This window comes from Aquarana catesbeiana, linkage group LG02 (assembly GCF_042186555.1).
Source record: "Aquarana catesbeiana isolate 2022-GZ linkage group LG02, ASM4218655v1, whole genome shotgun sequence".
Classification (NCBI taxonomy): Eukaryota; Metazoa; Chordata; class Amphibia; order Anura; family Ranidae; genus Aquarana; species Aquarana catesbeiana.
In genome coordinates this window covers 686979169-687005211 of record NC_133325.1, presented here as the reverse complement: position 1 = coordinate 687005211, position 26043 = coordinate 686979169, and the positions used below count along the sequence as shown (strand labels likewise).

General features: G+C 44.3%; 1 protein-coding gene across 1 annotated transcript in view; it reads left to right on the top strand.

Annotated features, from left to right (window-relative positions):
• Positions 1-25707, top strand: part of RSKR (ribosomal protein S6 kinase related) — a 60975-nt gene extending 35268 nt beyond the window's left edge. Inside the window, exons 7-12 of the mRNA XM_073616772.1 lie at positions 1233-1273; positions 9818-9845; positions 18769-18858; positions 22286-22374; positions 22458-22568; positions 25220-25707. Of these exons, the coding sequence (XP_073472873.1) occupies positions 1233-1273; positions 9818-9845; positions 18769-18858; positions 22286-22374; positions 22458-22568; positions 25220-25444 (584 nt within the window). The 3' untranslated portion in view covers positions 25445-25707. The remainder of the gene's footprint in view (positions 1-1232; positions 1274-9817; positions 9846-18768; positions 18859-22285; positions 22375-22457; positions 22569-25219) is intronic.
• The last annotated feature ends 336 nt before the right edge of the window (positions 25708-26043 follow it).

The window sequence follows — 26043 nt, the reverse complement described above, 5'->3', positions numbered from 1 at the left end:
TTAGTTGGGCAAATCAATCTTTTCAAAATAAAACTTTTTCCTACTTTTTTATATGTGCTTAGGTATTCCCCTGAATGGATACCCAAGGCATTTTTTCTGCGTATTAATTCCACCTTAGTCTACTTTCTCTGGGGCTCGAGTCAGCTGAGGTTTAAATTAACGGCCCTCCAATGACCCTGGCCTGGTCTGCCCCGATCTTCACAAATATTTTCTGGCTGCTCTGTTATTGCATGCCTATTACTGGCTGCTTGCAGATTACTCTAATTTTGGAGGCTTCCTGTTTGAGGCTTTGCAAAGTCTTTTGTATCATCTTCCTGCGCTAACAAATGCTAAGAAAACTTTGCTAAAGGCTTGGTTGGTCAAAGCTGCTAGTCCCAATCCCCCTGGGCACATCTCACCGCATCCCCCTTGTGGTTTAATCCTGAGCTGTCGGAATTTATGTCAATTCCTGATCTACATATATGGACGACAAGAGGCATTAAATACCTTAACCAGATTTGTGTTGGGATAATGTTGCAGACCTTTGACAGTTTAGAAAACAATATGATCTACCTAATTCACATCTGTTTAGATATGTACAGCTTAGGCATATGCCTTCTACACTCAAATTTGCCAATCAGTCTATTTTCTATACCTCTGCTTTTGTAAATCTGCTCAGAGATGATGCCATGGTTAAACCTCTTTCCACTATTTATAAAGAATTACTCCCTTCACTCCATGATGGCCTTGAGTCCCTCTGAAATAAGTGGCTTGTCCACGTTCCTGAGTTGGATGAGGAGGATTGGGAGGAAATGTGGGAATGCTCCTTTCTACAATTGGCATCTGCCAGGGACAGACTAATTCAATTTAAAATTATACATCGAGCTTACCTTACCCCGTGTGTTTGCACAGGATATATCCATCTGTCCCAGTTGCCTTCTGGAGGTGTGTGTCAGTCTTAGCGGACTACATTCACATTTTTTGGTGGTGTCCCTAGATCCAGGTGTTCAGGACCACCGTGACTTCTTTCATTCATAAGACCCTGAATTTTATGAATAATGATACAGTGGCTTGAGCGTACCATTTGTTTTTGTTCTGGTATTATAATTGTCTTTTTTATGTTGTTCTTTTTGTTATTACGAGCCTGGGTATGCCTAATAGGCTCTGTATTGTATTATAATACGCTAAAAGCTTATAATAAAAAGAATATTGTTTTTAATTAAGAGTATTAACCAAGTAATTCATCTTTACAGTGTATCTTCATAACCTGGGAATCATACATCGAGATGTAAAGGTAAGAATGCAGTGCACAAATGTTACATAGAAGAATTACAGTTAAAGTGGACTGCCACATAATAACGTATTATTTAAGTTTTCTATTTTTTTAACCTATTTGCTGCAGCAATACCTGCGCTGAAGGTGACAAGAAATTTACAAGCATTTGAGTTTAGGTCGGGGTGTTTTTTCTAGATTCCACTGTTTAGGGGTATATTAAAAAAAATTCTGGATGAATATCACAAGCATTCACCCAGCAGTCACACATTATACCTGAAGTTTGTCTAAAAGGATTATTTTCTATTATAGTCAGTTAAATCTAGAAGTTACAATGTGGCATTTTCATTAAATACCTTAATCAGGAAAATATCAAATTATGGCCACTAGATGGAGCTGACCATCATATGAAATAAACAAATTAGGCAAATTACAGTGATTGTGACAGCTGGGTGAATGCTTGTCACTTTCGTCCAAAGAAGTTTTGAAAGGTAGAAAAATTATAGAACTTAAATTTGGTAAAATGAGACAACATGCAACTTCTGATTCTTCTGCTTATGGAAGCTCCATGACAAGGATAAGCTGTTTATAACAGCAAAATATTTATATACATGTATTAGTTGTTGGAAATGGTAAACATTGTGTATACTAATGATAATAATGTGTCAGGAACCATAAACCAGACAGAGACAGAAAGTGCAGTTAAAAATCACACCTTTAGTGACGGTTCACACTAGCGTGATGCGGGAACCAGCGCGATTCCAATGCCAGTTCGCATCGCATAGGACAAGCAGGCAGTTCACACTGCCCTATGTGAACCGCTGCGGGTGTCAATAGAAAGTTAATGACACCCCCAGATCGGTTCGCATATCGCAGTGCGAACTGTCAAATGGTGCAGGAATCGGATCACATGGGTGTGTACACCCAAGCAAACAGATTCCAGTGCGAACCAAAAAAAGGGTCCTGCACCATTTTAGTGCAAATGCTATGCGAATTCGCATTGCACAGACATCACATGTGATCTGCACAGCAGTGCAGTGCGAATCACATGCGATGTCTAACATTGCACCAGTGTGAACCCAGCCTTAATTAAATGACAAAAATAGCACAGTTCAAGAACCTAGTAAAAAAACAGAAGCCAGAGTTTGGATGCCAGAGCGGGTAATCAGACGAGCTGGGGTCAGAAAACCAGAAGTCAGCGTAGCCAGGAGCAAGAATTATGAACAGGAATCAGAAGGGACGTCAGCCAGGCCAAGTCATACACAGGAGCACAGGCAGGACCGCATTTAGAGATCATAGACCACACAAGGGCAAATGAGCTAAGCTGCCTAAATAGCAAAAAGGGGCTGGCTGGCTGTAGGCTGGACTAATGAGGCAGGTTAATGGTAACCACGTGAGTCACTGTGGTGATGACGAGTGGCTGGTAATTAACCAACAGCTGAACAACTTCTGAGTACCGAAAAAAAAGAGCTGCTCGTTAAGTAGCAGGAGCCCAGCCCTGACATAATGTAAATCAAATGGAATAATCAAGATTTGTTGATTCTACTTCACTGTTATCTTAAAATAATAAAAACTATTGGAAAAGAAAGAACAGTATTAGATAAGCACCTATTGAGTCATCATCCATCCCACGTAATGCCATAACGACTACATTGCATCTTCAACTATGGGGTATGGCTAGACACCAAGGCTCTGTCATTTTGTATGTAATTATGTTCTGAGGGTTTGAGTGAGAAACAACACTCATCTAATCTAGTTGAATAGTGCTTCGGTTTTAAACATAACACTACTTTAAGATCTAGAGAAGAAACAAAAATGTACATACGCTTTATTTATTATTTTAGTATTTACAGGCAAAACTTTTTTCTAGACTTTGGATAAATTAGGGGACAGTTATAACCCCTGTCAGTTTATTTTTTTTGCGGTCAGTGTCCCATTAGAGAGATTTCCCTTCACTTCCTGTCCTGGAGATGCAATATGAAGTAAGAATTCTCTCAAACGTGAGGGGAATTCCCCTCTTAGACAACTGTCACCGGAACAGCTGTCCCCGTTGGAAGATTTACCTTCACTTTTTGTTCTAGGGACAACTCTAAAACTAAGCATTTCCCCTTCACTATTGCTTTTGGTGACAAAGGCTAGAAGGACAAATAGAGGGGTGCATCTCCACAGTAGGCAATACAAATTTTATCCTAACAGAGTATTCCTAAACCCACAACAGTAAAATCAGTCTGTATATGTAGTAAAGCATGCTTGTTATACTCACTGTGGAACCTAAGGGGTCAATCCTGCGCATTGTGTAAAAAGGCTGTTTGAGCCTGTCTTCTCTGATCCTTCCTTTCTTTTACTGTCCCCAATCCATCTCCTAATAGCACACAGATTTGGGGGCACTCTGCGCATGCCCAGTTTGGTGTGTATTGATAGAGAGTTTTTTTTTTATTGGAGGGTGCATGAGGGCACAGGGCCAATCAGCACTGTCCAGAGGGAGGGTCAGGGGTCCTGCAGCCTCATAGGACAGTCAGAGCAGAATAAAAATTCAACCTACAAGCTTTAACCACTTGCCGACCGCCGCACGACGATGTACGTCGACAGAGCGGCACGGGCAGGCAAAAGGACTTACAGGTACGTCCTTGTCTGCCCGCGGGTGGGGGGTCCGATCGGACCCCCCCCCGGTGCCTGCGGCGGTCGGCAAATCTCCCCCGGCGATCGGTGGTGAGGGGGAGGCCATCCATTCGTGGCCCCCCCCTCGCGATCGCTCCCAGCCAATGGGATCATTTCCCTGCCTCTGTAGTGTACACAGAGGCAGAGGAAATGATGTCATCTCTCCTCGGCTCTGTATTTTCCGTTCCGGCCCGAGGAGAGAAGACAGGTATGTGAGTGCACCAACACACACACACACAGTAGAACATGCCAGGCACACAAAACACCCCGATCCCCCCCCCGATCGCCCCCCGATCCCCCCCCAATCACCCCCCCCCCTGTCACAAACTGACACCAAGCAGGTTTTTTTTTTTTTTTCTTTTTTTCTGATTACTGCATAGTGTCAGTTTGTGACAGTTACTGTGTTAGGGCAGTGAGTGTTAGGCCCCCTTTAGGTCTAGGATACCCCCCTAACCCCCCCTAATAAAGTTTTAACCCCTTGATCACCCCCTGTCACCAGTGTCGCTAAGCGATCATTTTTCTGATCGCTGTATTAGTGTCACTGGTGACGCTAGTTAGGGACGTAAATATTTAGGTTCGCCGTCAGCGTTTTATAGCGACAGGGACCCCCATATACTATCTAATAAATGTTTTAACCCCTTGATTGCCCCCTTGTTAACCCTTTCACCACTGATCACCGTATAACCGTTACGGGTGACGCTGGTTAGTTCGTTTATTTTTTATAGTGTCAGGGCACCCGCCGTTTATTACCGAATAAAGGTTTAGCCCCCTGATCGCCCGGCGGTTATATGCGTCGCCCCAGGCAGCGTCAGATTAGCGCCAGTACCGCTAACACCCACGCACGCAGCATACGCCTCCCTTAGTGGTATAGTATCTGATCGCATCAATATCTGATCCGTTCAGATCTATACTAGCGTCCCCAGCAGTTTAGGGTTCCCAAAAACGCAGTGTTAGCGGGATCAGCCCAGATACCTGCTAGCACCAGCGTTTTGCCCCTCCGCCCGGCCCAGCCCAGCCCACCCAAGTGCAGTATCGATCGATCACTGTCACTTACAAAACACTAAACGCATAACTGCAGCGTTCGCAGAGTCAGGCCTGATCCCTGCGATCGCTAACAGTTTTTTTGGTAGCGTTTTGGTGAACTGGCAAGCACCAGCCCCAGGCAGCGTCAGGTTAGCGCCTGTCGCGCTAACACCCACGCACGCACCGTATCCTCCCTTAGTGGTATAGTATCTGATCGGATCAATATCTGATCCGTTCAGATCTATACTAGCGTCCCCAGCAGTTTAGGGTTCCCAAAAACGCAGTGTTAGCGGGATCAGCCCAGATACCTGCTAGCACCAGCGTTTTGCCCCTCCGCCCGGCCCAGCCCAGCCCACCCAAGTGTAGTATCGATCTATCACTGTCACTTACAAAACACTAAACGCATAACTGCAGCGTTCGCAGAGTCAGGCCTGATCCCTGCAATCGCTAACAGTTTTTTTGGTAGCGTTTTGGTGAACTGGCAAGCACCAGCGGCCTAGTACACCCCGGTCGTAGTCAAACCAGGACTGCAGTAACACTTGGTGACGTGGCGAGTCCCATAAGTGCAGTTCAAGCTGGTGAGGTGGCAAGCACAAATAGTGTCCCGCTGCCACCAAAAAGACAAACACAGGCCCGTCGTGCCCATAATGCCCTTCCTGCTGCATTCGCCAATCCTACTAATTGGGAACCCACCACTTCTGCAGCGCCCATACTTCCCCCATTCACATCCCCAACCAAATGCAGTCGGCTGCATGAGAGGCATTTTTATGTCCTCCCGAGTACCCCTACCCAACGAACCCCCCAAAAAAGATGTTGTGTCTGCAGCAAACGCGGATATAGGCGTGACACCCGCTATTATTGTCCCTCCTGTCAATCCTGGTCTTTGCATTGGTGAATGTTTTGAACGCTACCATTCACTAGTTCAGTATTAGCGTAGGGTACAGCATTGCACAGACTAGGACACACTTTCACAGGGTCTCCCAAGATGCCATCGCATTTTGAGAGACCCGAACCTGGAACCGGTTACAGTTATAAAGGTTACAGTTACAAAAAAAGTGTAAAAAAAAAAAAAAAAACACAAACAAAAATATAAAATAAAAAATAATAGTTGTCGTTTTATTGTTCTCTCTCTATTCTCTCTCTCTCTATTCTCTCTATTGTTCTGCTCTTTTTTACTGTATTCTATTCTGCAATGTTTTATTGTTATTATGTTTTATCATGTTTGCTTTTCAGGTATGCAATTTTTTATACTTTACCGTTTACTGTGCTTTATTGTTAACCATTTTTTTGTCTTCAGGTACACCATTCACGACTTTGAGTGGTTATACCAGAATGATGCTTGCAGGTTTAGGTATCATCTTGGTATCATTCTTTTCAGCCAGCGGTCGGCTTTCATGTAAAAGCAATCCTAGCGGCTAATTAGCCTCTAGACTGCTTTTACAAGCAGTGGGAGAGAATGCCCCCCCCCCACCGTCTTCCGTGTTTTTCTCTGGCTCTCCTGTCTCAACAGGGAACCTGAGAATGCAGCCGGTGATTCAGCCAGCTGACCATAGAGCTGATCAGAGACCAGAGTGGCTCCAAACATCTCTATGGCCTAAGAAACCGGAAGCTACGAGCATTTTATGACTTAGATTTCGCCGGATGTAAATAGCGCCATTGGGAAATTGGGGAAGCATTTTATCACACCGATCTTGGTGTGGTCAGATGCTTTGAGGGCAGAGGAGAAATCTAGGGTCTAATAGACCCCAATTTTTTCAAAAAAGAGTACCTGTCACTACCTATTGCTATCATAGGGGATATTTACATTCCCTGAGATAACAATAAAAATGATTAAAAAAAAAAAAAAATGAAAGGAACAGTTTTAAAATAAGATAAAAAAGCAAAAAAATAATAAAGAAAAAAAAAAAAAAAAAAAAGCACCCCTGTCCCCCCTGCTCTCGCGCTAAGGCGAACGCAAGCGTCGGTCTGGCGTCAAATGTAAACAGCAATTGCACCATGCATGTGAGGTATCACCGCGACGGTCAGATCGAGGGCAGTAATTTTAGCAGTAGACCTCCTCAGTAAATCTAAAGTGGTAACCTGTAAAGGCTTTTAAAGGCTTTTAAAAATGTATTTATTTTGTTGCCACTGCACGTTTGTGCGCAATTGTAAAGCATGTCATGTTTGGTATCCATGTACTCGGCCTAAGATCATCTTTTTTATTTCATCAAACATTTGGGCAATATAGTGTGTTTTAGTGCATTAAAATGTAAAAAAGTGTGTTTTTTCCCCAAAAAATGCGTTTGAAAAATCGCTGCGCAAATACTGTGTGAAAAAAAAAAATGAAACACCCACCATTTTAATCTGTAGGGCATTTGCTTTAAAAAAATATATAATGTGTGGGGGTTCAAAGTAATTTTCTTGCAAAAAAAAATAATTTTTTCATGTAATCAAAAAGTGTCAGAAAGGGCTTTGTCTTCAAGTGGTTAGAAGAGTGGGTGATGTGTGACATAAGCTTCTAAATGTTGTGCATAAAATGCCAGGACAGTTCAAACCCCCCCCAAATGACCCCATTTTGGAAAGTAGACACCCCAAGCTATTTGCTGAGAGGCATGTCGAGTCCATGGAATATTTTATATTGTGACACAAGTTGCGGGAAAGAGACAAATTTTTTTTTTTGTTTTTTTTTTTGCACAAAGTTGTCACTAAATGATATATTGCTCAAACATGCCATGGGAATATGTGAAATTACACCCCAAAATACATTCTGTTGCTTCTCCTGAGTACGGGGATACCACATGTGTGAGACTTTTTTTGGGAGCCTAGCCGCGTATGGGACCCCGAAAACCAAGCACCGCCTTCAGGCTTTCTAAGGGCGTAAATTTTTGATTTCACTCTTCACTGCCTTTCACAGTCTCGGAGGCCATGGAATGCCCAGGTGGCACAAAACCCCCCCAAATTACCCCATTTTGGAAAGTAGACACCCAAAGCTATTTGCTGAGTGGTATAGTGAGTATTTTGCAGACCTCACTTTTTGTCACAAAGTTTTGAAAATTAAAAAAAAGAAAAAAAAAATTTTTTTTTTTGTCTTTCTTCATTTTCAAAAACAAATGAGAGCTGCAAAATACTCACCATGCCTCTCAGCAAATAGCTTGGGGTGTCTACTTTCCAAAATGGGGTCATTTGGGGGGGGGTTTGTGCCACCTGGGCATTCCATGACCTCCGAAACTGTGATAGGCAGTGAAGAGTGAAATCAAAAATGTACACCCTTAGAAATCCTGAAGGCGGTGATTGGTTTTCGGGGGCCCGTACGCGGCTAGGCTCCTAAAAAGTCCCACACATGTGGTATCCCCGTACTCAAGAGAAGCAGCAGAATGTATTTTGGGGTGCAATTCCACATATGTCCATGACCTGTGTGAGCAATATATCATTTAGTGACAACTTTGTGCAAAAAAAAAAAAAAATAAATAAATAAATTGTCACTTTCCCGCAACTTGTGTCAAAATATAAAATATTCCATGGACTCAACATGCCTCTCAGCAAATAGCTTGGGGTGTCTACTTTCCAAAATGGGGTCATTTGGGGGGGGTTTGTGCCATCTGGGCATTTTATGGCCTTCAAAACTGTGATAGGTAGTGAGGAGTAAAATCAAAAATGTACGCCCTTAGAAATCCTGAAGGCAGTGATTGGTTTTCGGGGCCCCGTATGCGGCTAGGGTCCCAAAAAGTCCCACACATGTGGTATCCCCATACTCAGGAGAAGCAGCTAAATGTATTTTGGGGTGCAATTCCACATATGCCCTTGGCCTGTGTGAGCAATATATCATTTAGTGACAACTTTTTGTAATTTTTTTTTGTCATTATTCAATCACTTGGGACAAAAAAAATGAATATTCAATGGGCTCAACATGCCTCTCAGCAATTTCCTTGGGGTGTCTACTTTCCAAAATGGGGTCATTTGGGGGGGTTTTGTACTGCCCTGCCATTTTAGCACCTCAAGAAACGACATAGGCAGTAAATTCCAGAAAATGTACCCTAGTTTGTAGGCGCTATAACTTTTGCGCAAACCAATAAATATACACTTATTGACATTTTTTTTACCAAAGACATGTGGCCAAATACATTTTGGCCTAAATATATGACTAAAATTGAGTTTATTGGATTTTTTTTAGAACAAAAAGTAGAAAATATCATTTTTTTTCAAAATTTTCGGTCTTTTTCCGTGTATAGCGCAAAAAATAAAAACGGCAGAGGTGATCAAATACCATCAAAAGAAAGCTCTATTTGTGGGAAGAAAAGGACGCAAATTTCGTTTGGGTACAGCATTGCATGACCGCGCAATTAGCAGTTAAAGCCACGCAGTGCCAAATTGGAAAAAGTGCTCTGGTCAGGAAGGGGGTAAATCCTTCCGGGGCTGAAGTGGTTAACTAGACACTCATAGAAGTCACAAGACTGCTATTTACTACTGATGAGAAAAGGTATTTAGCAGTTTATATTTACCAAAATAATTGCATTTCCATGTTCTGTGTACTGTGGAAGACCAGATATAGTGAATGCAGGGTCCTAACGCTTAAATCAGAATTGCCTTTTCTTTAGGCTGGGTTCACACCTAGGCAGCATACAGGTCACAGCAGGAGTCTGGTGCGTCTCCATTCACAGTTTCAGGTCTGATTTCAGGCTGAATTCAGGCCTGAAATAGACCAAAATACACACAGGGCTCCTGTGCAATCAGCACCAGAGCCGCAGCGGACTGGCTCCATAGAGAGCCAGTGAAAATTTCCTGCTATGCGAATTGGATGCCGAGAAACCTGCATCCAATTCGCATAGGTGTGGACCCAACCTACACTCTAAGATCACAATATTATTTCAAAGAATTTTCTAATAATACCATCATTGTGCTATTTCAGATGGAAAATGTGTTGCTTGATGAAAGAGGTAAGTGAAACTCCATTACAACAACTTATGGTGTTGCTTAGACTTCAGAATTCTTTATACCACATCATTGCTGCACTGAGCACTGAAAAATGGACACATTATTGAGTACATATCTTATCATTCTTTAATAGGTTGCTAGTCTGCTGGTATAAATGAAGTATGCAGTCAAATAAATGAAGTATGCAGCAATAAAATAAATTAGATGGGGGCTTTCAAAATGGTTCAGCCAATATTACTCCAGATGACCCCCTACAGTGGAGAGATCAGGTCAGAACACAGGAGTCTGTTGAAACTTTATCATAAGCAGTTATCAACCACATCAAAATAAATCCCGGAGTGTCCCATTCAAATCACAGCAAACTCTGTGTTTTAGGAAGGTTAACTAATGTCTTGGAATGTTAGAACAATTAGTTTAGTCTGTTATATCGATCGTTTAATCAATCAGTGCCTCCAATACAAAAATCATTTATAAAATAATTAAGCTGACTAATTTATTCCCAAGCTGCTTTGCCCAATGCAGAATTTCTAAAAAAACACAATAGAACTGGGTGAAAGTATGGACTGCAAAACTAGAAAAATAAATTCAAGTTTATTTACAATAGGTCTCTTTACAGACACTAATAACAGTTGGATTAAGAGGCTTACATAGGCACTGAAATTTGATTCATAATGAATTACCTAAAGAGGAAGTAAACCTCCCTGTATTGTTTGTACCTATAGGGAAGCCTATAATAAGGCTTACCTATAAGTACTGTAATGCCGCGTACACACGGTCGGACTTTTCGTCTACAAAAGTCCGACAGCCTGTCCAACAGACTTCCGACGTACCTTCGGCGGACTTGCGGCAGACTTTCTTACGAACGGACTTGCCTACACACGACCACACAAAAGTCCGACGGATTCGTACGTGATGACGTACACCGGACTAAAATAAGGAAGTTCATAGCCAGTAGCCAATAGCTGCCCTAGCATGGGTTTTTGTCCGTCGGACTAGCACACAGACGAGCGGATTTCGGGGTCCGTCGTACTTACGACGTAAAGATTTGAAGCATGTTTCAAATCTAAAGTCCGTCGGATTTGAGGCTAAAAAAGTCCGTTGAAAGTCCGGAGAAGCCCACACACGATCGGATTACCAGCCAGCTTTAGTCCGTCAGCGTCCGTTGGACTTTTGTAGACGAAAAGTCCGACCGTGTGTACGCGGCATAACTATCACCTAAACGTGCACCGTTTAGGAGATATTTACTGTATATGCCACTGATGACGTCATCGGCGCACGCGCTCTGAAGGAACGGCGACTCGTGCCATTTCTTCAGAGCCCTGTGCCGTGACCGGCAGCTCCCATGCGCACACGCGGGAGTGACGTCACGCGGATCCGGCCAGTCACACAACCGGAGTCCACGAACCCGGAAGGAAGACGGGCGAAGATGGATGTGGCCTCCAGTGGTGACATTGAGGGCTTCATTTGCAGGTAAGTTTCACATAATGTGTTAGTATAATTATGCCTTTACTTTGCAGGTAAGAAAAAAGAAAAAAAAAAGAAAAAAAAAAACAGCGTTTACTTCCTCTTTAAGATATCCCTCTAAAGCACGCGATTGGACTTTCCGCCAACAAAACCGTGGATTTTTGTTCGAAGGTTGTTGGCTCAAACTTGTCTTGCATACACATGGTCACACAAATGTTGGCCAACAATTACGAACGTGGGAACACGGTGACGTACAAGACGTACGACGAGCCCAGAAGAAGGAAGTTCAATAGCCAGTGCGGCTCCTTCTGCTTCATTCCGAGCATGCGTGAAACTCGTGTACACAAGATCGGACTTTCCGACAACAAAGTTTTGACGGCGAAAAATCTGAGAACCTGCTAGCAAACATTTGTTGGTGTAACGTCTGACAGCAAATATTCGATGGAGCATACGCACGGTTGGATTTTCCGACAACAAGCTCACATCCAACATTTCCATTACAGTTAAAATGAATACTGTGCATCCAATGAAACAAACCGCGGGGTCACACAGCAGACAATCAGCAATGAATCCAAACTTCCGGTCTCGCGTCACCTGGCTCCCGACGTGTTCTGTCACTGACACCTGACTTTCTCAAGGGTTGGAGGCTGGGTGACTATCCTCGGCATTTATATTTGTCAGGTTACCATAGGAACTGGATTTACACAAAATTAAAAACATTTCCTTTACTTTAAAATAACAGCTGCAATAGCAATGTGAACATATAATAAAGGAAGATATATATCAAATGGCATAGTTACAAAGAGTCTGATCCTATCTGATTACTATAGTAACTTAGCAACACAATCGTGTCTTTTTGTATTCTTTTACTAAAAATAAATGAGCCCCAACAGTGTCAATGTTTCATCTTATCAAATAATGAAATGCACATCTTTCTTACTGTAAAGCCTACTGAGCCTTGTATGGATCAGGGGCGGATCCAGGGGGGGGGCAACGGGGAAATTGCCTCCTCCGAGAATGCTGGTGAGAGGGCAGGCAGCTGGGTCCGTGGGAGAGAGAGAGCAGACGGCTGGGCTGGTGATAGTCTGAGACTGACAGTGGGCGGGTGAGAGAACGGACAGCGGGGGGGCTGGTGACAGTCTGAGACTGACAGTGGGTGGGTAAGAGCGGACGGACGGGCTGGTGACAGTCAGAGAGTGGGCGGGTGACATTTAGAGAGCGGCCCGGCTGCTGGCCAATCAGGGAGCAGGCGGGCGGGGGAGCAGAGAGATGACATCATCTCTCACCACACGCCTTGCATCCCTGCAGTTCCACCCTCACTGTGCAGGTAGCCACGAGCAGCAGAGAGATTAGATCATCTCTCTGCTGCCTGACTGGTAATCTGCTGCCTCACCCTCTGGGAAACAGAAAGTGACATTTGTAGCTGTAGCAGGCAAGTGACAATCCGCAACGTGTGGCAGATGATGTGGCAAGTGACAATCTGCATCTGTTGGCAGGCGACGTGGCAAGTGACAATCTGCAACTGGTGGCAGGCGACATGGCAAGTGACAATCCGCAATGTGTGGCATGTGACGTGACAATCCGCATCTGGTGGCAGGTGACGTGGCAAGTGACACTCTGCATCTGGTGGCAGGCGACGTGGCAAGTGACAATCCGCAATGTGTGGCAGGCAACGTGACAATCTGCATCTGGTGGCAAGGTGACGTGTCAAGTGACAATCCGCATCTGGTGGCAGGTGACGTGACAATCCACATCTGGGGGCAGGTGACGTGGCAAGTGACAATCCGCATCTGGTGGCAGGTGACGTGGCAAGTGACAAACCGCATCTGGTGGCAGGTGATGTGGCAAGTGACAATTGTAGCAGGCAAGTGACAATCCGCATCTGGGGGCAGGTGACGTGGAAAGTGACAATCCGCAATGTGTGACGGGGATGTGGCAAGTGATAATCCGCAATGTGTGGCAGGTGACATGGCAAGGTAACAATCTGCATCTGGTGGCAGGCGATGTGGCAAGTGACAATTGTAGCAGGAAAGTGACAATCCACATCTGGGGGCAGGTGACATGGCAAGTGACAATCTGCAACGTGTGGCAGGTGAAGTGGCAAGTGACAATCCGCATCTGGTGGCAGGCAACGTGGCAAGTGACATGCTCAGGGCTCCCACTGATTCTGCATTATGGTGAGTTGAACTATTTCATTTTATATAACAATGTTATAATAGAAAAAATGTGCTTCAATCATCCTGACACCATAACAACCATGGTGCTGTGATGATTGAAGTGCCAACACCAGCCATTTCCCTGATAAATTCCCCCCAAAAAACGTATTTTCTGGCAGTGCCCCTCCTGAGACTAGACTCTGGATCCGCCCCTGGTATGGATCTATATACATTGAAAAGTGTCTGCATATTTTTAAATACTGGTAGTTTTTCTCATTCATTGATTGACAGACACAGCGCTTCCTTATTCAGAACCATAGGTTATATCGCCCCCTACAGTAGTAGGAAAAGACTTGGGCAGAAAAAAGACTTGGCGACGCCCATAGGCAGTCCTAGGTGATATACACCCCCCTCTCTGCTATAGGCCTTCAGTTTTTTTCTGCCTAGTCAGGAGTAAGGGCCCAGTTTCCTACTGGGATCTCCGGTCATGGCAATTTTTTGTTTTTGCTTTTTAAGCTACTTTTTTCTCTTGGATTTTTGTGAGATTACAATCAACTGCCAGACTGGGCGACGGGCTGGACACTAAGATCCAGTGGTCTCCCCAGTCTGGCCAGCAAGCGCGTGCAGACCGCAGCTATGCGCTAGGTCAGCCGCAACATAGCCCCACTGGACGGGGGCTGGCCCTGCGAGTTAAACATCTCACTTCTTCTCACTCTCCTCCACTATCCCTTTCCCCCACTTTTTATTTATTTTTTTGATTGAAATCCTATGTTTGTCACGTCTTGTCTTTCACGTTTTTGCACGTTTGACTAGTAAGGATGCGGGTCCTCGGGCCAGCCCTGAACGTCTTGGGTGGGGGTGGACATGGCCTTTTGGCTTAGTTCGCCCTCTCTCATGGGGTCTCCCTTCGGGGGAGCCTCACCTAGTACTTGGGTGGGTCCTGTTTCGGCAGGCCCTCCAGAGAACGGGGTCTGTCTGGTTCCGGCCAGATAGACCATTGTAAGTACCTTTGTCCCCGCAGGAGCCTAACGCCCCGGGGGATCAGGGAATTGGCACGTCTGTGTACCCGTGGCACTTTTTTGTGAGCACTCTTTATGTGTGTGCACATTTTTTATGCACCGGGTGAAGTTTTTGGGGTGTGTTTTGCACGCCATAGGCTTTCAAAAAAAAAAAAAAAAAAAAAAAAAAAAAAATCTCACGAGGTCGCATACGACCAGGTCTCGGCCTGTGTCGCTGCGTTCCTCATGGCCGACAGCCCCCACTTTGGTGGGGAGGAGGATCTGATCTGTGTGTTACCTGCGCACTCGCTGGAGCGGTAAGTAAGGGGCCCCCTCCTCTCCTTCCCTGGAGTGGTGTGGGGTGCGGGTACTCCCTGGGGTGGTCGGTCCCTCTGGGGTTCTCCTCCACACCCCCCTTCTCCGGGTGAGAGCCAGGCTTAACGGAACCGTACTGAGGTTTCTGGCAAGGTCACGGGCTCCTCTGGTGGACACTGCAGACACTCTGGTGGTCCCGTGGGGCCGGTATAGTCGGATCTACGCCTCTCCTCCTCTCAAGATTCTGCCATGGCTTTTGCGCAGGATCGAGGCCGAAGGGATTTCAGTCATTCTAGTGGGCCCGGATGGTCTTGTCGGTCTTGGTATGCCGACCTGGTGCGATTGGTCGCTGACCTCCCTTGTCGACTGCCTCTCAGGGAGATTCTACTGTCCCAAGGGCCGATCTTCCATCCTGCTGAAGTCGCTGGTTTTTGAAGGCCTGGTTGTTATGAGCTGGGTGCTGAAGTTACGACTCTGCTGAAGGCTAGGAAGCCTTCCTCTGGGAAGATTTACCACCAGACATGGATAGCATACATATACTGGTGTGAGGCGCTTGGCATTTACCCTTGTTCTTTCTCGGTGGCTCGGATTTCCACCTTCCTTCATGGGGGATTAAGCAGAACTTGGCCTTGAGTACCATCAAGGGCCAGGTGTCAGCCTTGTCGGTTTTTACTCTTAATCAAGGGGTTCGACATCTGCCTCCACCTGAGAGGTTGCTTCTACTGCCGTGGGATCTACTTTTGGTGCGTTCGCTTCCACAGGAGACTCCCTTTGAAAATATTCAGGAGGTTCTTTTGCTTGCTCTGTCCCAGAAGGTGGCTTTTTTGGTTGCTATCACCTCTGCTCGCATAGTGTCGGATCTGTAAGCGTTACCATGTCATACTTCTTACCTGGTGATCCACAAAGATGAAGTGGTTCTTCGCCCTTGTCTGTGGTTCCCTCCTCTGATTCCTTTTGATTAAGGATGTTGTATTGCCTTCCCTGTGTCCCAGGTCAAAATGTCCTAAGGGATTTACCTTACATGCCCTGAATGTGTTCGGGCGATTCGAGTGTATTTGCCAGTCACGGGGCCTTTTCAGGAATCAGACTCACTGTTTGTGATCACGGACAGGCTAAAAAGTGGGCTGCCTGCTTCTTCTGTGACCTTTCTAGATGGCTCAGACAGACAATGACTCTGGTCTATTCTATCAGGGGTTGGGTTCCTCCTTTCCCTGTTACGGCGCATTCTACTTGGCTGCTTATTGCTTCTGAGGGCTTCCATCATCAGGCATCAGCTGCGCTGGTTTGCAAGGCGGCCACTTGGTCGTCGGTGTACACTTTCACAAAACTCTACAATGTGGCTGTGCTGGCATGATGCATCTGAGGATGCTTCTTTTCGCCGCAAGGTGTTTGGGACGGGCTCCAGTTTGTTTCTGTGTTGAGCTCCTGTTACCTGGTTGGCTCTTGTGTTAGCCTTGGGATTTTTCGTTGTCCCACCCCTCATGTTTGGCACTGCTTTGGGACGTCCCTATGGTTCTGAATAAGGAAGCGCTGTGTCTGTCAATGAACGAATGAGAAAATAGGATTTTTGACTTACCATAAAATCAGTTTCTCTGAGTTCATTGACAGACACAGCACCAACACCTCTATGGAGTTTTAAAATGCTTCTGACACTGCTTGGGACAAAACTGAAGGACTATAGCAGAGAGGGGGGTGTATATCACCTAGGACTGCCCATGGGCGTAGCATAGTCTTTTTTCTGCCTAGTGTCCTACTCCTGTAGGGGCAGGGGCGGATCCAGGGGGGGGGGGAACGGAGCAATTGCCCCCTCCGAGAATGCTGGTGAGAGGGCAGGCAGCTGGGTCCGCGGGAGAGAGAGAGCGGACGGCCAGGCGGGTGACAGTCTGAGACTGACAGTGGGCGGGTGAGAGAGCGGACGGCCGGGCTGGTGATAGTCTGAGACTGACAGTGGGCGGGTGAGAGAGCGGACGGCGGGGGGGCTGGTGACAGTCTGAGACTGACAGTGGGCGGGTAAGAGCGGACGGCCGGGCTGGTGACAGTCTGAGACTGACAGTGGGGTGGGCGGGTGAGAGAGCGGACGGCCAGGGGGGCTGGTGACAGTCAGAGAGTGGGCGGGTGACATTTGGAGAGCGGCCGGGCTGCTGGACAATCAGGGAGCCAGCGGGTGGGGGAGCAGAGAGATGACATCATCTCTCACCGCCCGTCCTGCATCCCTGCAGTTCCACCCTCACTGTGCAGGTAGCCACGGGCAGCAGAGAGATTACATCATCTCTCTGCTGCCTGACTGGTAATCTGCTGCCTCACCCTCTGGGAAACAGAAAGTGACAATTGTAGCTGTAGCAGGCAAGTGACAATCCGCAACGTGTGGCAGATGATGTGGCAAGTGACAATCTGCATCTGGTGGCAGGCGACGTGGCAAGTGACAATCTGCAACTGGTGGCAGGCGACATGGCAAGTGACAATCCGCAATGTGTGGCATGTGACGTGACAATCCGCATCTGGCAGGTGACGTGGCAAGTGACAATCTGCATCTGGTGGCAGGCGACGTGGCAAGTGACACTCTGCATCTGGTGGCAGGCGACGTGGCAAGTAACAATCCGCAATGTGTGGCAGGCGACGTGACAATCCGCATCTGGTGGCAAGGTGACGTGTCAAGTGACAATCCGCATCTGGTGGCAGGTGATGTGACAATCCGCATCTGGGGGCAGGTGACGTGGCAAGTGACAATCCGCATCTGGTGGCAGATGACGTGGCAAGTGGCAAACTGCATCTGGTGGCAGGTGATGTGGCAAGTGACAATTGTAGCAGGCAAGTGACAATCTGCATCTGGGGGCAGGTGACGTGGAAAGTGACAATCCGCAATGTGTGACAGGGGATGTGGCAAGTGACAATCTGCAATGTGTGGCAGGTGACGTGGCAAGGTGACAATCTGCATCTGGTGGCAGGCGATGTGGCAAGTGACAATTGTAACAGGAAAGTGACAGTCCACATCTGGGGGCAGGTGACATGGCAAGTGACAATCTGCAACGTGTGGCAGGTGAAGTGGCAAGTGACAATCCGCATCTGGTGGCAGGCAACGTGGCAAGTGACATGCTCAGGGCTCCCACTGATTCTGCATTATGGTGAGTTGAACTATTTCATTTTATATAACAATGTAATAATAGAAAAAATGCGCTTCAATCATTCTGACACCATAACAACCATGGTGCTGTGATGATTGAAGCGCCAACACCAGCCATTTCCCTGATAAATTCCCCCCAAAAAAACGTATTTTCTGGCAGTGCCCCTCCTGAGACTAGACTCTGGATCCGCCCCTGTGTAGGGGCGATATAACCTATGGTTCTGAATAAGGAAGCGCTGTGTCTGTCAATGAACTCAGAGAAACGGATTTTACGGTAAGTCAAAAATCCTATTTTTCTCTCATAACATTGGAATATAGAGGGTGCCTATTTCATGTATAGAAACGTTTCCATATTGACTTTTGTTTGAAGTTTCCACAGAATGTCTTGAGCTTTAAGAACAGTGGGCACCTGTGTGCACAGAAACTTGTTGAATAGGACCATACCTCTTCTCTTAAATTTGTTGATCTTTCTTATTGCCAGAACAATTAAAGACCAGCTGGAATATAGGATTTGTATACAACTAGGTTACCTTGTTTGGGAAGTCAGTTTTTTCCAATATTGAAAGCCCCTGGTCTTAATTTATCTGTATACAATTTGCTTGCAGAGCAATCTGATTGAAGATGTAAACCCAGTTTTCCTGTCTTGTAACTTTTGGGACTTTAAGACATGACCTTTAAGATTTCAGTCTAAATGACATCCAGACAAGTTCATAGTTAAACTCAGAAATCATATGCCATATTTTTAATTCATAGATGCTCTGACACTAACCAAAAACATTGTACTACCATGAATCTGTGATGTGACGTACACTAAGAAAACACTTCCAAGACTAACTGATATATCTGACAAGGTTTTTTCATTTTTCAATAGGGCACTTGAAATTGTCAGATTTTGGACTTTCTCGACACCTTCCTTTTGGAGAACGTGCATACACCATATGTGGCACCCTTCAATACATGGGTAAGGGGAAAACACACTGAATATGAACATTAAAACAAAAGGCCAGCTGTTTAAGATAAAGACAGCTGTTTGCATGACTAGTTGTTATAACAAACCTCCAGGCTATGTTTACACGGATTCGACACGAAAGTAGTACGACTTCCACTCCGACTTTGCCCTGCGTGTTCATGTCCGACTTCCATGCAACTTCAATGAATAGGATCCGACTTCGACATGATTGCAACTAGTCCTTTAACCAATGAAAACAATTCCTTTGCTTCTAGTATGGAGGAAACCTCATGCCGAATTGATAAAAAAAAAAAAAAAAAAATGGCGTCGGATCCCCCTGATCCATACCAAAGGCCCTTTGAGTCTGGTATGGATCCGTAAATGCTTTCTTCACCCCAAAAGGGTCTGGTATGGTCTTAGGGGGGACCCAATGCTGTTGTTTTTTTTTTAAGTCCCCCCCCAAGACCATACCAGACCCCTCTGGGGTGCAGAAAACATTTTCTTTTTTTTAAATCAAAAGGAACTTTATTGAGAAATCAATAAAACAGAGAAACAATACAGAATTCCATATGTATAAACATTATGCTGAAACACCTTGCATTTAGTATACAGCATCCTCGGCACATAATCACATTTCAACCGCATACGATTCAGTTGCAACAATGGAATACATTCGGTCACAGAGTACAGAAAGCATTTTCAAAGTGGGACCGACACACGTCGGATCAGTTAAGACGGCTCTCATAGGGAACCATTGATTTGGACATGTCATGCGACTTGTGCTCAGGAAGTCAGAGTGCATGTCGGATCAGTGTGAACCGGCCCTCACTCAAAAGTGAAAAAGGTACCACTCTAACAGCCCCCGCCCCCAACACATTTGAGGTGGGTTTTTTTCAGAGAATGGGTTTTTTCTTTTTTTGACAGGGGCCCACTTCCACTTCCTCAAGTCTTGCCTAGGGCCTAGGTGAGCGTGATATCTGTATGGGAAACTCCCTGCCTGCACCCTCCTGGAACATGTTACACATGTCCTAGGGTCTTTATTAAAAAAAAAAATGGGCTAATCCAGTGACATTTGCTGGCATGCATTCATCATTCAACTGATTTACAAAACTACTTGAAAAAATATTAAAGAATGACATATGTAAATATTTGAATCCTCAGTGGATCTGTGCAAACAGGCATTCTGGCAAAACAAAATAGGAAAGAATTGGGCTCACCTAAGTCATTGTAACACATTTTTATATGTGAATCTTTTTAATAAATACAGCAAATGATACTGTATCCAGAATCGAACATAAAAATACTGTTGAATTTTTTGTGGAACAGGTGAAAGGTGATAGAGAATGTTTGGTGAATCTTAGGTGAATCTGAGAGTCAAACCTTTATAATTATACCCCAAGAATGTGATTTTTCTTGGTAGAAATGCATCTTCTTAACACCCATCTGAATACAAAAAGACAAACAAAGGCGCCTCTAAGTGCAGAAGAAAAACAAGTTTAATGCCCCAACTGGGTTCAAAAAGCACTTACAGGATAAGAGATGTAATCAGGCACTTCATGAATAAGGCTGCATTGGAAAGGGTCACGGTGGGAGGAAGCACCTATAGGTTGATAAAGGAACGAAGGACTGTTCCGAAATGCGTCCCTTCTTGATGACATCACATCCTCCCTTCGGCTGTTTGTTTGCGGTCCAGGCTGGCTAAGGAACCGCTCGAGTGGATGACATCACTTCCGGTTACGCCGTCTCTCCTTGCTGAGTACGCCGGCTTCACAGCGGCTCCCTGTGTTCCACGCTGCTGCTGCCAGTCACAACATCCATCCGCTCTGAATGCTTCCTCCCACCGTGACCCTTTCCAATGCAGCCTTATTCATGAAGTGCCTGATTACATCTCTTATCCTGTAAGTGCTTTTTGAACCCAGTTGGGGCATTAAACTTGTTTTTCTTCTGCACTTAGAGGCGCCTTTGTTTGTCTTTTTGTATTCCTATAGACCCTGCTTCAGTCTTTTAAAGTTGCAGCCCTTTGTGCTGAAGATTATCATCCCACAACTTCCATCACTTCCACCAGCACCCTCATGTTTATTTTGGACTGCCTTACATAGAGACATTATCTAGATTACGCTAGCCCTGTGCGCCCTAAACATACATTTCTTGTTTTCTATTAACACCCATCTGTATGAAGTCATCAGCCAGCATGCATCAGAGCCTGAAAATATCCAAATTGGGTGCAGCTTTTCAGGGACCTTCTCAGATATCTAAATAGCAGTGGATTTTACCAACCAAGTGGCAACAGGATCTAAAGAAGTAGTTATTACTATCGGTTCATTGGGGGACTAGTCCTCATTCTAAATACATATCACTCCTTTCTTTCCGAGTCAATGGAATCTTCCTCTTGATGGTCTTATCTAGCTGACAAAGGCTTTCATGTATGCTAAAACGTGTTTTGTGATGTATGAGATGTATTTGTGGATATATAATAAAGACAATGTTGCCATCATAGATCACAGTTTTCATTAAAGGGGTTTTAAAGGTTCGTGTTTTTTCACCTTAATGCATCCTATGCATTAAGGTGAGAAAACACCTGGCAGTCACTGCTCCCCTGTTTTACTTACCTGAGCCCCTTCATCTTCTTCAGCGGGGACGTGCCGTTCTTCTCTCCATGGAGTCCCGGCTTTGATTGAATAGATTGATAGCAGCGCAGCCATTGGCTCCCGCTGCTGTCAATCAAATCCAATGACCTGGGCACCGGGGGCGGGGGCGAGTCAAAAATTCGGCTTCTATGGACGCCAAATGAATGACTCGGGAGCGTGCCCACAAGGTAACCCCCTCGGAAGAGCGCTTCTCCTAGGGGGTTATCTAATGTGAGGAGAAGCCGCAAGAGCCGCTGAGGGACCCCAGAAATGGATGTTCGGGGCCACTCTTTGCAAAACGAGCTGCACAGTGGAGGTAAGTATGACATGATTGTTATTTTAAAAAAAAACAAAAAAACTAAGCTTTAGTATCACTTTAAGACCCGGAGAATCTTGGCAAAGCCTATGAACCTTAAAGGGGTTGTAAATGCATCCTATGCATTAAGGTGAAAAAACACCTGGCAGTCACCAGCCCCCCAGCCCCCCCCGTTTTACTTACCTGAGCCCCTTCATCTCCTCGGCTGGGACAAGCTGTACCTCTCTCCACGGGGTCCCAGGTTTTGATTGGGTAGATTGATAGCAAGGCAGCCATTGGCTCCCGCGAGAGGAGAGGTGCAGCGAGAGCCGCTGGGGGACCCCAGAAGATGAGGTTCGGGGCCACTCCGTGCAAAACGAGCTGCACAGTGGAGGTAGGCATGACATGTTTGTTATTTTTAAAAAATAAAAAAATGATCCTTTACAATCACTATAATGCTATAAACTGTAAATACTCAAGAACAATATGTTGGATTTTGTTTGATTTGTTGTTCTAGCTCCTGAGGTTCTTTCTGGAGGTCCCTACAGCCATTCAGCTGACTGGTGGTCTTTGGGTGTCTTATTGTATGCACTTGCAGTTGGGGAGGTAAAGGAAAATTGATGTCATTTATATGCATAAAAAGGCAAGCTTAGTACTAAGCATTTAATTTGATTGTTCTTTATATTTAGTTTCCAGTTTCATATGCTAGAGACCACATAAGTATGCTGGAGTTTGTCAATCAAGCAGAATTCATTATTCCGGAGTCTTTAAGCCCAGGACTGTCCTTTCTTTTAAAAGAGGTATGCTGTGCTAAGAGCCATTTTCAAGGTATATACATACTGTTAGACTGGTAAGGGAAAGGAAGATGTAATATTGCTCACAATGATCAGGTACTAAAGAGTCTATGAGCTTGTTCAATAAGGCTTTGACAAAAAAAAACCTTGGAACCTGATTGGTTTCTATGCAGAGCTGCACCAGATTTTGCACTCTCCAGTTTTAGTAAATCGACCCTAGTTAGAAAGTTTCTAACAAGTTTCAATAGAGAAGTGAAAATTATTTATATACAGTAAATATCATACAATGCCATGAGATAATAACTCACTGTGGGTTGAGGAGTATAGCAATTTTGAAATACAACAAACAGATTTCCCATGCCATTAAATTTCAGTCTTACCTCTATATAATATTATGAAACCCTTCTGTGATATGTCTAAACCAGCCTCTCTCAACCTTTCCAACACAGAGGAACCCTTAAAATAATGTTCTGGTCTTAGGGATCCTCTACTAAAATGACTATATCTGCAACTCGTGATACATTAGTGTAATAGTCAGTGGGAAGAATGCTCCTTACACTTGTGATCATTGGGAAGAATTACCCCCTTACACATAGCTAAAAAGATCAATGGTGTCAGTGGGAACTTACCTGAGAGGCAGAAACTGCTCCTTTCTCAAGGAACTCCTAGCAATCTCTGGAGGAATCCTAGTTGAGAAACCCTGGTCTAAACAAAAAGAAAAAAACAATCCAATATCAATAATCCAATACCCACAGTTTAAATGAATCCCTCAGCAGCAATACTATAATAAACATGAACTATGTGTAAATATATGACATAGATATAATTTCATAAGATATCTTATGATATATAAGACAGTGAAAGATTACAATGTTTCACAAGTACAGTGCTGTAAATCAGTACATACACAGTGAAGGAGATTTAGCAAAACTGGTGCACACAGAACCTGGTGCTGTTCATAGTAACCAATCAGCCTCTAGGTTTTATTGTCAAAGCTTAATTGAACAAGCGGAAGTTAGAAGCTGATTGGTTACCAGAATCTGTGTGCACCAGTTTTAGTAAATCTCCCCCAGTGTATCACAAAAAAGAAACCACAAACACGCATATAAGCAATGTAACAAAGTTGAATAACTCAAATAAAAAATATTTATAGCATACAATCCTGTGTTGAAAAAAATGAAGTGTTCATGAAAGAAAAAAACAAAAAAAGGCTTCTGTGTGATCATAACCATGAACAGCAAGTTCAAAATATTTAAAATCTTCAACCCCAGACAACACCCAGCGAATCTTCACTCAAAGGGGATTTCCAATAATGATCCCTTCACCACACATTAGGAATCGCATTCACCCAAAGTGTCTGCCTATCTTATTACAGATTAGACTAACAACACTTGTATCTCCTTATCCTGGTTAGAGAATCCGTTGACCAAGCATCTGAAGCAGTGTATATACATAAACAATAGTGCGCTTCTGGTTATTATGCAAGAAATGAAATACTGAAAATGTATCAATATACAACCAAACAGTAAATGTATTGGTCCATAAGGTTCAATATAGAAATAAGTCCATCTGCCAATAGCAATGAAGGTGTATCTAATTCTTTTCCAGATAATGATATATCCCAGCGGGTGGCAAACCACGTAAATTGTTAAGGAATTCCACCAGACACACATGCCCTGCACTGTAATCAAGGCTTTTACCAGATGGTTGTAAAACCCAATTACAGAGATCAAACCCACATGAGAAATAATGGACACCTCCGGGTGTCTATAAATTGGATCAGTACGATCCACTGGGTTTCAACATATGATATTCCCCAATACCAACGCCATAACTTCAGATCCAACTCAGACAGCCATCATAGAGGTAAAGGAACATAGGCTGCACATAGCGTGAATATTGCTAGTACATGTTTATTGTTAAAAACACCACAAGGTACTCACATGATTAAGGACAATAAAAAGCATTTAATTTGCATGGAGCCTCGCTGACAGCCGGCATCAGCGAGCGTATAAGACTTCACACAACTAGTTTTGTGTCACAGTGGGTCATCAGGGGAACAGGAAAATAAATGTGTGATGCCAGAGAACATACAAATTTATAGACTGCTTCAGTCACATGGTCAGGCATTCCTTGGGAAACAATGGCAATCTTCCAAAACACATCTCTTTCACAACTTCACAAAACCCCAGATGGATGGATTGGACCATAAAGAGTGACTCACATTGTGTAATACCATCAATACAATTTTTATTATACATTAAAAATACACTCATATTCAAAAGGATAAAACAGGCATATCTCTTACTGTGATCCAGATAGTACTATGTATAGCTGAGCTGAAATTTTACAGGAACATGAAAGATCCACCAGCTGCCGGCCACTCTGCTCCTCTGGCTTGCAAGGGTTACACTGAACTCCTTCCCTACGTGTTTTGTCCTCATTGGACATTGTCAAGGGGATCCTCCTGATCTAGGATGAGGAGGATCAGGGTTCGGATTGGCTGATCCTGCCCTTCAGGAGAAATCATATGACTAAATGCTTAGACCTGTGGTATCTAGCTATCTCACAGTTTCAAAGTCTAGTTTAGCTTATCTAATAGTAGTTTGTGCATATTCCTGATTGTAACTGATGTAAATGTGTTATGCTCTTCTTAGCTCCTGTGTAAAGTTTCAAGACAGAGGCTACGCCACTTCCATCAGTTCCAGAGCCATATTTTCTTCAGAGGAATGACCTTTGATCCCTTGCTTCTTCAGAAGTACCCGGTAGACCTTGTGTTATCCATGCGTAAATCAGAAGATTTAGATCCATCAGAAACTCATGTCTTTGAAGACTTTGACTTTGATTTCACAGAGACCTTGGAGATTCCACACCCAGCCTAAACTACATCAGCTGCAACAAAATATAAAACCATCATGCCAGCCACTGCCTTAAAATGTGTGGAGTCTCATTCTGAATTTATGACTGTAAAGTACTTCCCATCCTTAGCCTTTATTTATTATTGCTAAGTTTCCTATTTATCTAGTATAGATGGCAGTGCTTTTTAGCCATTAACCGGTTCTACTTGCCAATGATAGAATACCTATTTGTACACACAATAAGATCAGCTTTTATATTTTATAAATAAACAGCTGTTTTACTACTCTACATTCACTTGACTTCTGTGGTTCTTTTAGTAGCCTTTGTTCTTTGTTTCAAGAAATACAACTTCCACATATAAACAATACCATTGCACAGTGCTCTATATAAGAATATTTACAGTAGAGGAGAGCACAGCAATGATGCATGCTTTGCTGTTCCTTTACAGTCCATCCACATGCAGGGGCAGCTCCTAGACCAGGCTGCTCATTTCTGTGGGGGGGTCTGAGAGAGTGCAGAACCTGTCTACGCTGTCTCAAACCCACGTCTGGCTGCAAAAAATTTAGCAAGCAAGATTATTCATATACATCATCTGACAAAAGCGAGTACACCCCTCACATTT